Source organism: Synchiropus splendidus, chromosome 1 (genome assembly GCF_027744825.2).
Source record: "Synchiropus splendidus isolate RoL2022-P1 chromosome 1, RoL_Sspl_1.0, whole genome shotgun sequence".
Taxonomy (NCBI): domain Eukaryota; kingdom Metazoa; phylum Chordata; class Actinopteri; order Syngnathiformes; family Callionymidae; genus Synchiropus; species Synchiropus splendidus.
In genome coordinates, this window is record NC_071334.1 from 36,933,204 (window position 1) to 36,946,165 (window position 12,962).

Here is a 12,962-nt window from a genome sequence, read left to right on the forward strand (position 1 = left end):
TGCCATAGTATATCTCAGTGTTGTTTTCTAGGTTAGAGTTTTTATCCAATCACAATTCAGCTGTGCTGCCAAGTTCTATGAAATCAATCCAAGGCCTTCAAAACCGACCATGCAGGCGCAGGTGCCCTCAGAATGAGCATACAGTACATAGTGATGAGTGCCATCATCAGGGTCAGGTCCAGACACATGAACTTATTGACAACAGTCCTAAGTCCCCAGGGGCCTGTTTCACGATGACGATTAACCTGACCAGAGATTCAAAAGTCAGAGCTTTTGGTTTCTCAATGGGAGTTAACCGTCAGTGCAAAGTTGATCCATGTTTAGCTCGTGCATGAGGACCATCAATGGAACTTTGGATTATATGATTCAGCATGGTAACGCATAAAACCATTTCTCCTCAATAAAAATGGAAATATTAATGGCGACCATGTATCGCGGGACAATTAAGGCAATAATCGCAATTATTATGATTCATATCATAATCATGGTTATTGAACGATTTCACATTTTTCTGTCACTTTCAAACTATATTGAACAATGAACTACTATAAAACAATGCGTAAAATATAGTCATTTAACGGTTAAATTGAATCATCCTGTCGGTTAAAGGTTTTGCTGGAGGCAGGTGACAATATTTCGAGCTGAGCAGGCACTAGGCTGAGACGTAAATCTTTTTCTGCGGTTCAGATTTCACATCCCAAGCCTTTTTAGTCATTTATCATGAGCTCATGAGAGAAGAGATCACATCCTTTGAGTATAAAGCACTGCAAAAGAAGACTGGTTCACTATATGCTGAGCAACACACTGATTAACAGTCAATAACTAGCAATTGCTGGAAAAAACTTGGGTCCTGTTTATTCTGCTAAACGTACCAGATTAGGGAGTCCTGGCAGAGGAGTGAAAAGTGCATACACTGAAAACCAGTCGAGCAGCTAACAGTGGCTAATATTAGCGTCGCCTACGCCGTGGAAACAGGTTCAAGGTTCAAGCTCTCTCGCTGACGGGCAGAGCCTTGCGCATACCAGTCCTCCTCCGTGCACCTCTGCCAATAACTACCCTTATAAAGCGATGCAATTCCCCTTATAAATTGAAAAGAAACCTGACAAACACACTCGCGGCATTTTTTTATTTATTATTACTATTTACATCACAGCAAGACAGACAATGTACTGGAAAATTATGAAGATAACATATATAAAAGCTCTTGCATTACATTTACCATGTGCAGAATGTTTTAAAATAAATAATTCTTCCATAGTTTCTTTCAATGAAAAAAATCATAGAAGTGAGCATGGAAGAACAGAACAGACGGTCGATTGGCGAGTCGATATTGGTCTGCGTCAAACGTCAATGGGAATTTTTTTTAGTGAAGAACCTACTGACAAAATTGCAATTAACGATAGTCAAACGTGTCATTCTACCAGCGTTTGAAAACACGCTTCTTTTGCAGAAATGAAGCCCAAACTGCAGAAAGAGACCCCAAAAACTGTATGCAAACATCCACCAAGCCTCAGAATATGGGCTGAGGCAATGATCCCACCCACTCTGATCATTGGGTTAGTAGTAGGCATCCAACTGTAATGAAATGCTGCCATCTAGTGGACATAATAGGCTCATTGCGTCTCAGTCCTGGTAGCCTCGAGACCTACCAAGTGCTAAATGATGAACCGATGACTGAATGGTGCACCCTGATGCCCAGGATATTTTAGACATGCTGGAGGATAACCGAGAATGGTACCAGAGCATGATCCCCCGAAGCCCCTACCCCACCAGCCCTCTGGTCCGTCAGGTAGATCTCAGGAGGGGGGAGATTCCACTTTGAACTCACGTTGGAGGAAGAGAACAAGGAAGAGGATTCGGGCCGGGACAGCCTCCAGGAGGGAGAGTCCCAGTTAGGCGTAGAGCAACACCATGACACCTCCTCTCCGTCTAGGTCACCAGACGCTCAAACCCAAAGCACCAGCCGATACCGAACCTCACCTCACCCATCACAGACCTTGACTCCAGCATCTGTGTCAGTTCTGAGCTCTCACAGGACCTCTAACTGGGCAGGAGATGGAACTGAGTCAGCAGGGAGGCGGAGTGGCCTGTCTGAGGATGGGCACAAAACAGCCAGCACAACCTGTCGGACATGAGGTGATGATGGCAGGGCAGGGTGCAGAATGTCCTTTCACCGTGGAGACCATTATTGAGACTGCGTTCTCAATAATGTTAGCCTCATTTTCCCACCATGCTGTCCACTAGACAACATAGGGGTGAAGGAAAAAGTCTTGAAATAACTTATGTGTTACACTTCGGTCCAATGTTTTTTCACCCACATGGGAATTGAATTGTAATCGAAGGTATGAATAGAATGCAGTTATGGGAAAAACAAAAATTGTGAATGATAAAGTGGCATCCATTGGACAAATACATGGTTTAGCCAACTTATTACTGTAACTTTGTTACTTAGGGGGGAGGCTCTGGGGAAAACGCCAGGTGATGCCTCTCTGTTGACCAGGGAATATACAGTATCTGTTCCTCCAGAAAAGTTTCTGGAACTTATTAATGCAGACCTTTATTTAAAAGTTAAAAACCTTAGAGTTTTTCATTTTCCATTTACTTCATATTATTTGTTTCTTGAAACACATTAAGGCTGTTATTTTGTTCAAGAAAAAAAAAAAAAAAAAAAAAGTTTCATCACAAGACAACCCTTCTGCGAATATTTGTGTTGTAATCAGATTCATTCAGTTACTTAAATTCAGTCAGACATCACAGGAAGTTCAACAATTCATCATGAAACTATCCCTGATTTTCCTTCACAACACCAATCCCTTTAGGCAACATGCCCTTAACTCCTTCCAGGGTAGTCTTCTTCAAGCCCTCTTTAAACACCAACTGTCCCAAAGTTTGAGAAGCAGCAGCCAGCCCATGATGCCAAACATTTTTACACTACAGATTGTAAAGCTAACTGTGATGTGTGTTACAGTATTTCAAGACTGTGTTTTGTCATCAGCTAGCAACAGAATAGAATGTAAGCGATTCATCACAAGGTAGTCTTGACTCTGCAAGTTGTGACGCATCTTTTCTTAGTCGGCGTGAGTTCAGCAGGGTCAGTGCTTTTAGCATGCAGAACTTCTACTTTTATACTCATCTGCCTTCGTGAGTCACAAGGAAACATAATTGAAGCAAATTAAATTGAGCCACTGATTTTACAGTAATGTCACATTCTCACTGATGATCCAACTCAGTTCCACTCATGCTGCGTGACTTCAGTCAGTTTTGTCAAAAGAAGCTCAGCTAACATTGTACTGTTGCAAAACCAGGTACATCCCAGAAACACAATCGTGCATGGTCTCCTGATCTTTGAACCTCAAATGACTGATCTGAAATATTGGCCAGAAATTAAGCGATGGCTCATTCAGCTCACTGTTTTGTCATGTTTTCACACTCTGACTCCGAAATCCATAAGAAAACCCAGAAGAGAGGAAGGAAGGAAGAAAGAAACAAAAAAAAAAAGTTGAAATATTCAGGTGCAGCCAAAATTGGAGGGGTGATAGTGAGCATGACAATACTATACTCAGTACACAAAGTGACTCGCTAAACTGAGAAAAAACCTTTTGGGTGTAGATTAAAGAACTGTTTTTACGCAAGTAAAGTACTTCAAACTAAAAGGAACACAATTGAGACACATAAGACTTCACTGAGTTCATTCTTGATGATGCAAGCACGAAATCACTTCTTTTGACCAAAACTTTTGAAACAATGCCAAAAAGTAGTTGTAATAATACATGGATTCCAGCTTAACATGCATTGGTGGCCGTTGTCCAAACAAGGACTGAATGCTCAATGACACCAATTTGAGTATGGCAATTAAGTGATCGCAACATGGGTGGGAGTAGATGATTCAAAATTGGCATGCTTTCAATTTTTCCTCTGACTGCGTTCACATGTTTGAGGAAAAACATTCATCTTTGTTGACAAGTTCCTCATACCAGTCTGTCAACAAGAAAACTTAAAAAAAAAAAAGGTTCTGGAACCCAACAATCAAGTGCACATCACATTATCAGAGTCTGAGGAGTCCATTGTGTTTATGTGAAAGTACCAATAAAGAAAGATGTTTAAGAACGTTTATTGGTTGCATCAATTGTGGATTGCGTTAGTTTAGCCAGATTAATGCCTGTTGAAAAGGTTCTCAGAGCGTTAGAATTCGGTTGGCTTTTGATGTTCAACAGACACTTCGGTCTAGTCTGACAGGTGTCCCGGTGCAGGACGGTGGCTTCACACCCTGAAGCAGAAAGAGCACAACAGTCACATGACCCAAAATTCAGATGCAGTGATTTCATTTAGAGACTCAAATAACAGAAAATGCCTGTCTGGCTCCTTCTCAATAGACTACACTTTTGTTTGTCAGGCTTCTATCCAGTGACTGTGGTTACACACCAACCGTCCTAAACAGGATTCAATTCAGCAGCTCTTCTGTAAAACAGAGTTTTGCACATGTCCACGATCCTGAGATGAGACCACAGATAACCAGGCTAGTTGGCAAGGCTATGATAAGAAGTCAATAAGGCATCAGTCAGAGCAGGGGTGGGCAAACCGATCCTCAAAGGGCCGGGGTGCTGCCGGTTTTTGTTCCAACTGATCATGCACACACAGTTTAGCCAATTAGATGTCAGCTGAAAGATGTAGGACCAGATTGGCAATGAAATGATTAAACTCCTGAGACATGCGATTGGTGAAAAGGTTTCCTCATGATCAGTTGGAACAGTTTACCCACCCCTGAGTTAGAGTATCTCAAGGTTCTATTATCTTTAGGGCAAAACAATGATTCCACCTGGGACAGACATGGATGAGACAACTGAAGGAAGTTTGAGTCGATATTATGTAGCGTATTACTCAACCAAAAGCTCTGTTGCCCGTTTCCTTCCAGGATTCATCCTAGATACTAAAGTATAATCTGCCCTCACCTTGTAAAGTTGGCAAATCAAATGAAAGAGGGATGCCATGGCCAGGTCCTCATTCTCATCAGTGTACTCCTGCAGCACAAAAACAACACTTTTCTACTGTAACTATCACAACAAGTTGAGATGAAAGGATGCTTCTGCATGTTTAATGTGAGACTGAAATAAATATTCAACTATCAGACTTTACAACATTCATGTTACGTTTTCTACATGGGCCATTATGGGAGAACAACAAGTGGGTGCGACAGAACATCTCCAGTTTACCATCAAACAAGTAACACAAAAAGTGCACATTTGATACAAGTCATGTAGAATCTCACCCCGTCAAAGGTCACCCAGGGGACATGAGTATGTGCAGGTGTCAGACCTCTGGTTCTGGCAGCATTAGCATGCATCAGTCTTCGGCCCAGACCTCCTGACACGCAGGTTTCCACACTTTTCCAGGAGATAGAAGGAGCGTAGAGCTGCAGACACTGAAGGGAACACAGTCGAGATTAGTCACATCATGCCTGGATTTTACTGCTGTATCTTTTTTTTAAATTAAACTGTCTTCAGCACATATTTTTCTGAAGAACATAATGAAGTCCTGATCTTAAAGCCATTGCAGACTTGCGTGTTTTGATTTGTTTGCAAATCAGTGCAATCTGACTGAATGCAGTTAAATCACAAGGTGATACATTTGGGCCACTTAAGAAATCGTCTTTAGTGCAGTCTGACATTTCTTCACCCTAGGGAAAGCATTGCACTTCCTTCCTCTATCACTGGCCCCACATGAAAACAGTGGTGAGATATTGCTTCAAATATTGTACACTTCCTAGAATCTTAGATGATCATCCTACTTTTGACACCACTTGCTTCAGAGGATGCAAACCAAAGGAAAACCTTCACAAAGCTGGCTCACTGGTATGAGAAGAATCAGAACATAATGAAGCATTCTCGTGGTTCCCACTCACTGGTTTGGATGCATTGAGCACGTCAGCAGATGACTCCATACAGTAGATGATCTGGAAAGCCGATTGTCCAGCCAGATGGAGAACACAAGCCTGCGAAACAGAGTCAGATGGTCATGTTCATACACACGAGTGTCCATATAACGCGACATACCTCGATCATATTTCCACGACACTCTGGTTCTCCATGCTGACACCTGAATGGAACGTTTGCTGAGGACACTTCCTGTTTGAAAACAGCACCAGACAGATCTTGAAATGCAACCTGGATAGATCTTGAAATGCAACCTAGTGATGTAGTGTTCAGTCTTGTGACCACATTAAAGATATTGGGCTCAGATGTGCAGGACTTTTGTCAACACCAGTTGAGACCACAGTTATTTTTTTTAATGTAAAATGAATGAAATTACCGAGTAGATTTAAACCAAATTAGTCTTTTGTACAGCACCTGACAATACATAGCTCCCTTTTGATGGCACATACTATAGAGAGATAGGAGAGGTCTGAGTAGCAACTATATTGGCAAAGTCAACAATAATTCAATTGCCATATTATAATCTGGGTTTGCCTGTGAAGCATTAGGGAAAAAAGCACTCTGCAGATTGCGGCAACATGCACATCTCACACAAAATCTCTCTGAATAAGTAAATTATTTAGTCATGATATTCCTATTACTTTTATTGCAGTCACAATTTAAGTTAAACAATTTAAACTCTTCAGTGAACCCTAGCGTTTGGTCTGGACTGAGGTGGTCTTGAATAAAACACGACTGACCTGAGCGTTGCCATATGGAACCAGAGACACGGTCATTATGTCCTGCAGCATGGTCCAGGTGGGGAACAGCTGCTGTGTGATGAAAACCCTGCAGGCTGGACACAGACTCTTGTAGTAGAGAGTGACCGACACTGGAGGAGCTGTGGTGTAGAATTGGGAGGCGTTCAGCTCCATGCACTGTCTCTGCACCTGAAGAGAAGTTTTACAGACTGTCGATGCAACAACACCAAACCTTAACCTCAGTTGTAGAACCATTATGATGCATGGCATGGAAATGTTCACGTTCAGTATTGCAAATTTAGGATGAGATGGGTGAACATATGTCAGCAACAAAATAAAATGAAATAAATGTATTACATTGTCAATAAACACAATTTGACCCAGCTCATATTTAAACTGAGAGTCGGTGGGTTTCTTGTCAAATTGAATTACCCCAAAAGTCACATGAAGAACCACGAACGTCTCATTTCCACAGCAGCGTGACACGACTAAAGTACCATGTGAAACACAATCAAAAAGATAAAACAACATTTTACTACGTTTGGCCATAGAGGTGGGAAATACTAAAATGCAGTTTGTTTTATTATTGCACTACATTTGAAGTTGAATGAATATTGGGAAGTCTACTGCTATTTAAAAAAAAAAAGAAAACTTACACCGCACTGGACAGCGATCTCCAGAGAGTGGCACCACTGGGATGGCGGGTATCGACAGGCTGGTTTGTGTCGCAAGTTCAGGGACTCGCTCTGGTCCACAAAGATGAGCAGAACCAGAGGCAGCAGTTGGGGCAGCTCCATGATGTAGATCAGAGTGAAAGCGAGCTGTGGCACTGACGGGAGACTCAAGCTGCTCCTCCTCCTCATCATCGGATGATTAGTTACAGCTGCTGCAGCTGTCACATGATGGGTAATTTAACTTAATAACATTGGTTTTTCAAGATCACTATTTCCCTAACCCTTAGACGTGTTTCGTCTGGAAGTTAACTTAATGAAAAAGTTTTATATTTTGTAGTATAGTGGGAAACGCAGTGTTTGTTAAATGTATATTATTATTATCAATATTATTGTGTTGCCAGGATTGACGGGGTGTGGGTATGTTGAGGTGCCACTAGAGGGCGAAAAGTGTTAGTGTGGGAGTGCTGGAAGAGACTCTTCGTTGTTGTCTTTCTCTCTGCCGGTGTTCGTTTGGATTGATATGTACCTGTGCTGGAATTCACGTCAAGTAAAGGACTGTAGTTTGGAAACTGTGAAGCCGTGTTTTACTTCAAGATGTAACATCTTTTTTGGTGATGAGGATAAAGACGCCGCTTCAGATAAGTGAAACTTCTGCTCGGACGGGAGGAGAGTCATTAAAAAAGAAAAGAAGAAGAAGAAACGGCTACGATTGGCATGCTGGCTGCATTTGATAGTAAAAATCAAACCTGGGAAGAATAGTGTGAAATAATGGAGCCGTTTTTTGCGGCCAATGACATTGCTAAATGGAGATAGACAAAGAGCTAGTGTCGTCGGAGCATCAACTTATAGCTTGATGAGGAACATTCTCAGTCCAGACAGGCCGAAGGATAAGACCTACCAGGAGCTTGTAAACCTGCTTAAGAATCATTTTGACCCAAAGCCAAGTGAAATAGTGCAACGGTACAAATTTGATTCAAGAAGTCGTATGCCTGGAGAGTCAGTGATGGATTTTGTTGCAGAGTTGCGTCGGGTTGCACAGGACTGTAATTACGGGGACACCTTACAGCAGATGTTAAGGGACAGAATCGTCTGTAGTATCAATGATGACAGAATTCAAAGACGTCTTCTAGCAGAAACAGACTTAACTGTTGATAAAGCTTTGTCAATTGCTGTAGCGTCTGAGACCGCAACAGGAAATGCACAGGATTTGCAAAACCCCGGCGCAAAATGTTTTAAGGTGAAACAGGGATCACCTGTGGTTGATAAGAGTCCAGGAGTTGTTAAAGAGTGCTACAAATGCAAAGGACAGCATAACACCTCAGAATGTCGGTTCAAGAGTGGAAAATGCCACGCCTGTGGGAATTTAGGGCACATAGCAAGAGCCTGTAGGGACAAGAAAACGCAAAAGTGGGGACAGAAACCGGAGGATCGGAAAAAGAAGACGACTCGGAGTGGAATCTACAGGTCACACAAGGTGCAAGTGAAACAAGAAGACTGTCAGAGTTCGGAAGAAGGTATTTTCACAATGCAGTGTATGAAATTCCACCTAGGACGTATGAGTGACTAGCAGCTGAGTAAAGTGGAACCATATACGGTGGAAATGACACTCAATGGCAAAGGTGTTGATTTTCAAATAGACACAGGCTGTAGTCATGAGTGACAATTCAGTGAAGAAAACATTCCAAAGCAAAACACCTGAAATAAGACCCTGTCAAATTAAGCTGGAAACCTATACAGGGGATCCTGTGAAGGTGATCGGAACTGCTGTTGTTAATGTAAAGTACCATCAACAGAGCGCTACACTGCCCAATTTGCTAGGACGGAGCTGGCTGGAAAAGATTTGTCTGCATTGGAAAGAGATAAAAAGAAATGCAGGTCAAGAGGAAAATAGATCAGTGCACAGGAAGGCACTGCACCTATCTGAAAAGAAGGTATTCAAGAATGAATTGGGGACATTAAGAGGTACCAAAGCAACCATTCATGTAAAGGACAATCCAGTTCCACGTTTCTTTTGACCCCACTCCATTCCCTATGCGATGAGAGCCCGCATAGATGCAGAATTGGACAGACTGTTAAAAGAGGGAATCATCGCACCAGTGAAGTACTCGGAATGGGCAGTGCCAGTGGTACCTATACTCAAATCTGACGGGACTGTCAGATTATGTGGAGACTATAAATTAACTGTCAACACTGTGTCTTCGTTGGAACAGTATCCAATCCCTAGAGTCGAACTTTTTGCTGCCTAAACTCGACATGAGTCACGCCTACCAACAAATACTCATGGATGAAGAGTCAAAGAAATACTTGACAGTCAATACACACAAGGGTTTTTTTTGCCTACAATCGACTGCCATTTGGGGTTTCATCAGCTCCTGCCATATTTCACCGTACTATGGAGGGCCTGTTGAAAGGGATATCATTTGTGGCAGTTTATTTAGATGACATTTTGGTGAGTGGAGTGGATGAGGATGACCACCTAAACAACCTGGATGTGGTGTTACAAAGGTTAAAAGAGGCAGGGCTTCGGTTGAAAAGGAATAAGTGCACCTTCTTGCAGGATGAAGTGGAATACCTGGGTCATAAAGTGTACACAACCGGCCTTCATCTTGTGTAAAAGAAAGTGAAAGCCATTCACGAAGCACCTGCGCCCACAAATGTCACCGAACTGAAGGCATATCTGGGATTGCTGAATTATTATCATAAGTTTTTGATGAACTGTTGAGAAGAGAGGTGCGATGGAAATGGGACAGGAAGCAGGACTATGCATTTGGGAAATCCAAAGTGTTGCTGAACTCCTCAGATGTGTTGGTACACTTCTCAGCAGATAGAGAGTTAATTTTGTCTTGTGACGCTTCTCCATATGGAGTGGGTGCCGTGCTGTCACATGTGGGACAATAAAAGAGAGAGACCGATAGGATTTGTGTCCTGTATCCTGCAACCTGCCGAACAGAACTACTCTCAACTTGACAAAGAAGGACTGGCAGTTATGTTTGGTGTTGAGAAGTTACCCAAGTATTTGTATGGACATACTTTTACCATCCAAACAGATCACAAACCATTAATCTATCTATTCAATGAAAAGAAACCTCAAATTTTCCTCAAATGGGTTCCCCAGAGTACAGAGATGGGCTGTACGACTGAGAGCATATGCTTACAACATGGTTTATAATGTGCCTAGTGTAAGGTTGGCTGTCAGACAAGCGCTCTCTGTGGGTGCATACGGGCACAGACAGGCGGACGCGAAAAAAAAAGATGAAATTGTGAACACTACTTTTCATATCATGTAAACCTATGCTATCAAAGACATTTAAACCAGGAAAAAAACGTTCAAATGCGGACCCGTTGAGCAGGCTGCCTGTACCTGAAATCCTCGGGAAGAAGGAAAGGGTTGAACAAGTCTGAATGATGGATGTTCTGGATGAAACTCTGGTGAACACGGAAAAAAATCAAAAACTGGACAGCTAAGGATGTCATACTGTCCCAGGTCCATAGACATGTTCTTAATGGATGGCCCTCAGATGTTCAGTTACAACCATACTTTCAGAAGAGAATGGAGTTAAGTGTGAGTGATGGATGTGTTCTCTGGGGAGCTAGAGTTGTCATTCCAGACAAAGGGAGAAGCAAAATGCTGAAGTTACATCACCAAACTCACTTGGGGATGTCCAGAATGAAAGGGCTAGATCCTATTTCTGGTGGCCAGGCATGGACCAAGATGTAGAGAAGACCGTGCAGGCTTGTGCGGAGTGTCAATCACATCGGAAGGCACCAGCTATAGCACCGTTACATACTTGGGAGTGGCCAGAATCACCATGGTCAAGAATACATGTGGACTACGCAGGGCCCTTCCTTGGAGAGATGTTCTTGATTATAGTGGATGCTCATTCCAAATGGATGGATTTACCCAGTGAAAGCAACCACATCTCAAGTAACCATTGAGAAACTTCGTCAAAGTTTTAGCATCTTTGGATTACCCAAGATGTTGGTTTCTGATAATGGAACACGTGGCATTCAGCACGTGAGGTCAGCACCATTTCACCCATCTTCAAATGTGTTGGCTGAAAGAGCAGTTCAAACTTTCAAAGAAGGAATGAGGAAAATGAAGGTGGAAACTTTGGCAACTCGGCTGTCGAGGTTCCTGTTCAGCTATCATATCACACCTCATGCCACGACTGGTTTGTCGCTGGCTGAACTGATGATGTCTCGAAGACTAAGATCTGTGTTGGACCTGGTGTTGCCTGTTGTAAAATCAAAAGTAAAAATGAAACAACTTAAGCAGTCATGAAGTCATGATGTTAAGACCAAATTGAGATGTTTCTCACCAGGAGACAAGGTATTAATCCGAAATTACTCATATGGACAATCCACTGGTCTATATGACGTGATGTTATTGACCATGATGGTTATTGAGAGTTCTTCAGGTCCAGTGTCTTACGAGGTCACTTTGGGACGTGGACAACAAATGAAGAGACATGTGGATCAAGTCCAAGCCCGGTTGACTGATGCCATTCTCAGCCATGAAAAGAGAACAGATGATGGGGTCCTGTCAGACAACAATGGAGTTCCTGAGGGTCTACCCGCGGACAAGGAGCAGGATGTGGGATCTACAACAAGTGAGATACCTGAGGACCAATCTGCTTGGGCTCCACAGCATCAAGGAGAATCACAGGTTGCATCTGTGGTGAGACATTCGAAGAGAGAGCGAAAGGTTCCAGTTCGCTTCAAATATTATGTTACTTAAAGTTACATTTACAGTTTGGAAACTGTGCATCCTGTGAAATTTATTTCAAGATGTAAGATAAACATCCACATAATAGCACATACTTTGAGGTGCTTAACACCGTTCATTAATATTGTGGTTCAACTCGCTTAGCACTGTTAAAGTTCTGCAGTCGCCCATGCCTAGTGTAAAGTTGGCTGTCAGACAAGCACTCTCTGTGGAAGCGTACGGGCACAGACAGGTGGACGCAGCGCCCATCTGAGAATGATTTAAAAAAAAAAAAAGATGAAATTGTGAACACTACTTTTCATATCACGTAAACCTATGCTATCAAAGACATTTGTTCACAAGTTGCACACTGAGGTCTGTTTTGTTCCCTATTTTCATATTGTGTGTAACTGTAACAATATATGGTATTGTTGTGTGAATGTAGTTCTGTGTGTTGTTCCCAGGGGGACACTTGTATGTGATGCGGGTGAAGCGGTAAGACTGTGGACGTATGTTGAGCTAAATAAACGAACTCTCGATTGAGGTACAAAACATCTTGTATGGTCCATTCTGTAAGTAGGAACCAAAGACAGAATGAAACAGTTATAATCTTTGGCAGTTTGTATTGTAATATCCAGAAGGATTCCACCAGCCAGAGTAGGATGCAATCCAGCAGGTTTTTATTTCACCACCGAAGATAACTCCTTCGCGCTTGCCGTACCGCTCTCACTCCCAACAACCCCCAGCAACTTTGTCCCGCTGCCCCTCCCCTCTCTGACACACTTCCGCAACATGTAGCCAAACAGAACATTGCAGAGCAACAATAAAACAAACTATTTAACAGGTATTACACTATGTACCACAAAACATTTGACAGTGATCTGAAGGTTAGTTGAAAATGATTTGGCCGATG

At 42.4% G+C, this 12,962-nt stretch overlaps 2 protein-coding genes and 1 pseudogene across 2 annotated transcripts; 2 read left to right on the plus strand and 1 right to left on the minus strand.

Moving 5' to 3' along the window:
- Positions 1-4,161: 4,161 nt before the first annotated feature.
- On the minus strand, positions 4,162-7,533 carry LOC128760617 (gamma-interferon-inducible lysosomal thiol reductase-like). Its single transcript, XM_053868199.1, has 7 exons — positions 7,327-7,533; positions 6,671-6,859; positions 6,051-6,122; positions 5,900-5,989; positions 5,267-5,419; positions 4,950-5,018; positions 4,162-4,267 (listed from the first exon to the last, which is right to left on the minus strand). Exons 1-7 carry the CDS (start codon positions 7,531-7,533, stop codon positions 4,208-4,210), a joined length of 840 nt encoding a protein of 279 aa, XP_053724174.1. The 3' UTR covers positions 4,162-4,207.
- Positions 7,534-7,877: 344 nt separating this feature from the next.
- On the plus strand, positions 7,878-9,359 carry LOC128760685 (uncharacterized). Its single transcript, XM_053868326.1, has 2 exons — positions 7,878-8,858; positions 9,082-9,359. The coding sequence occupies exons 1-2, from the start codon at positions 8,135-8,137 to the stop codon at positions 9,357-9,359; spliced, it is 1,002 nt and encodes a 333-aa protein (XP_053724301.1). The 5' UTR covers positions 7,878-8,134.
- Positions 9,360-12,847, plus strand: LOC128760760 (uncharacterized protein K02A2.6-like; annotated as a pseudogene).
- Positions 12,848-12,962: the final 115 nt, after the last annotated feature.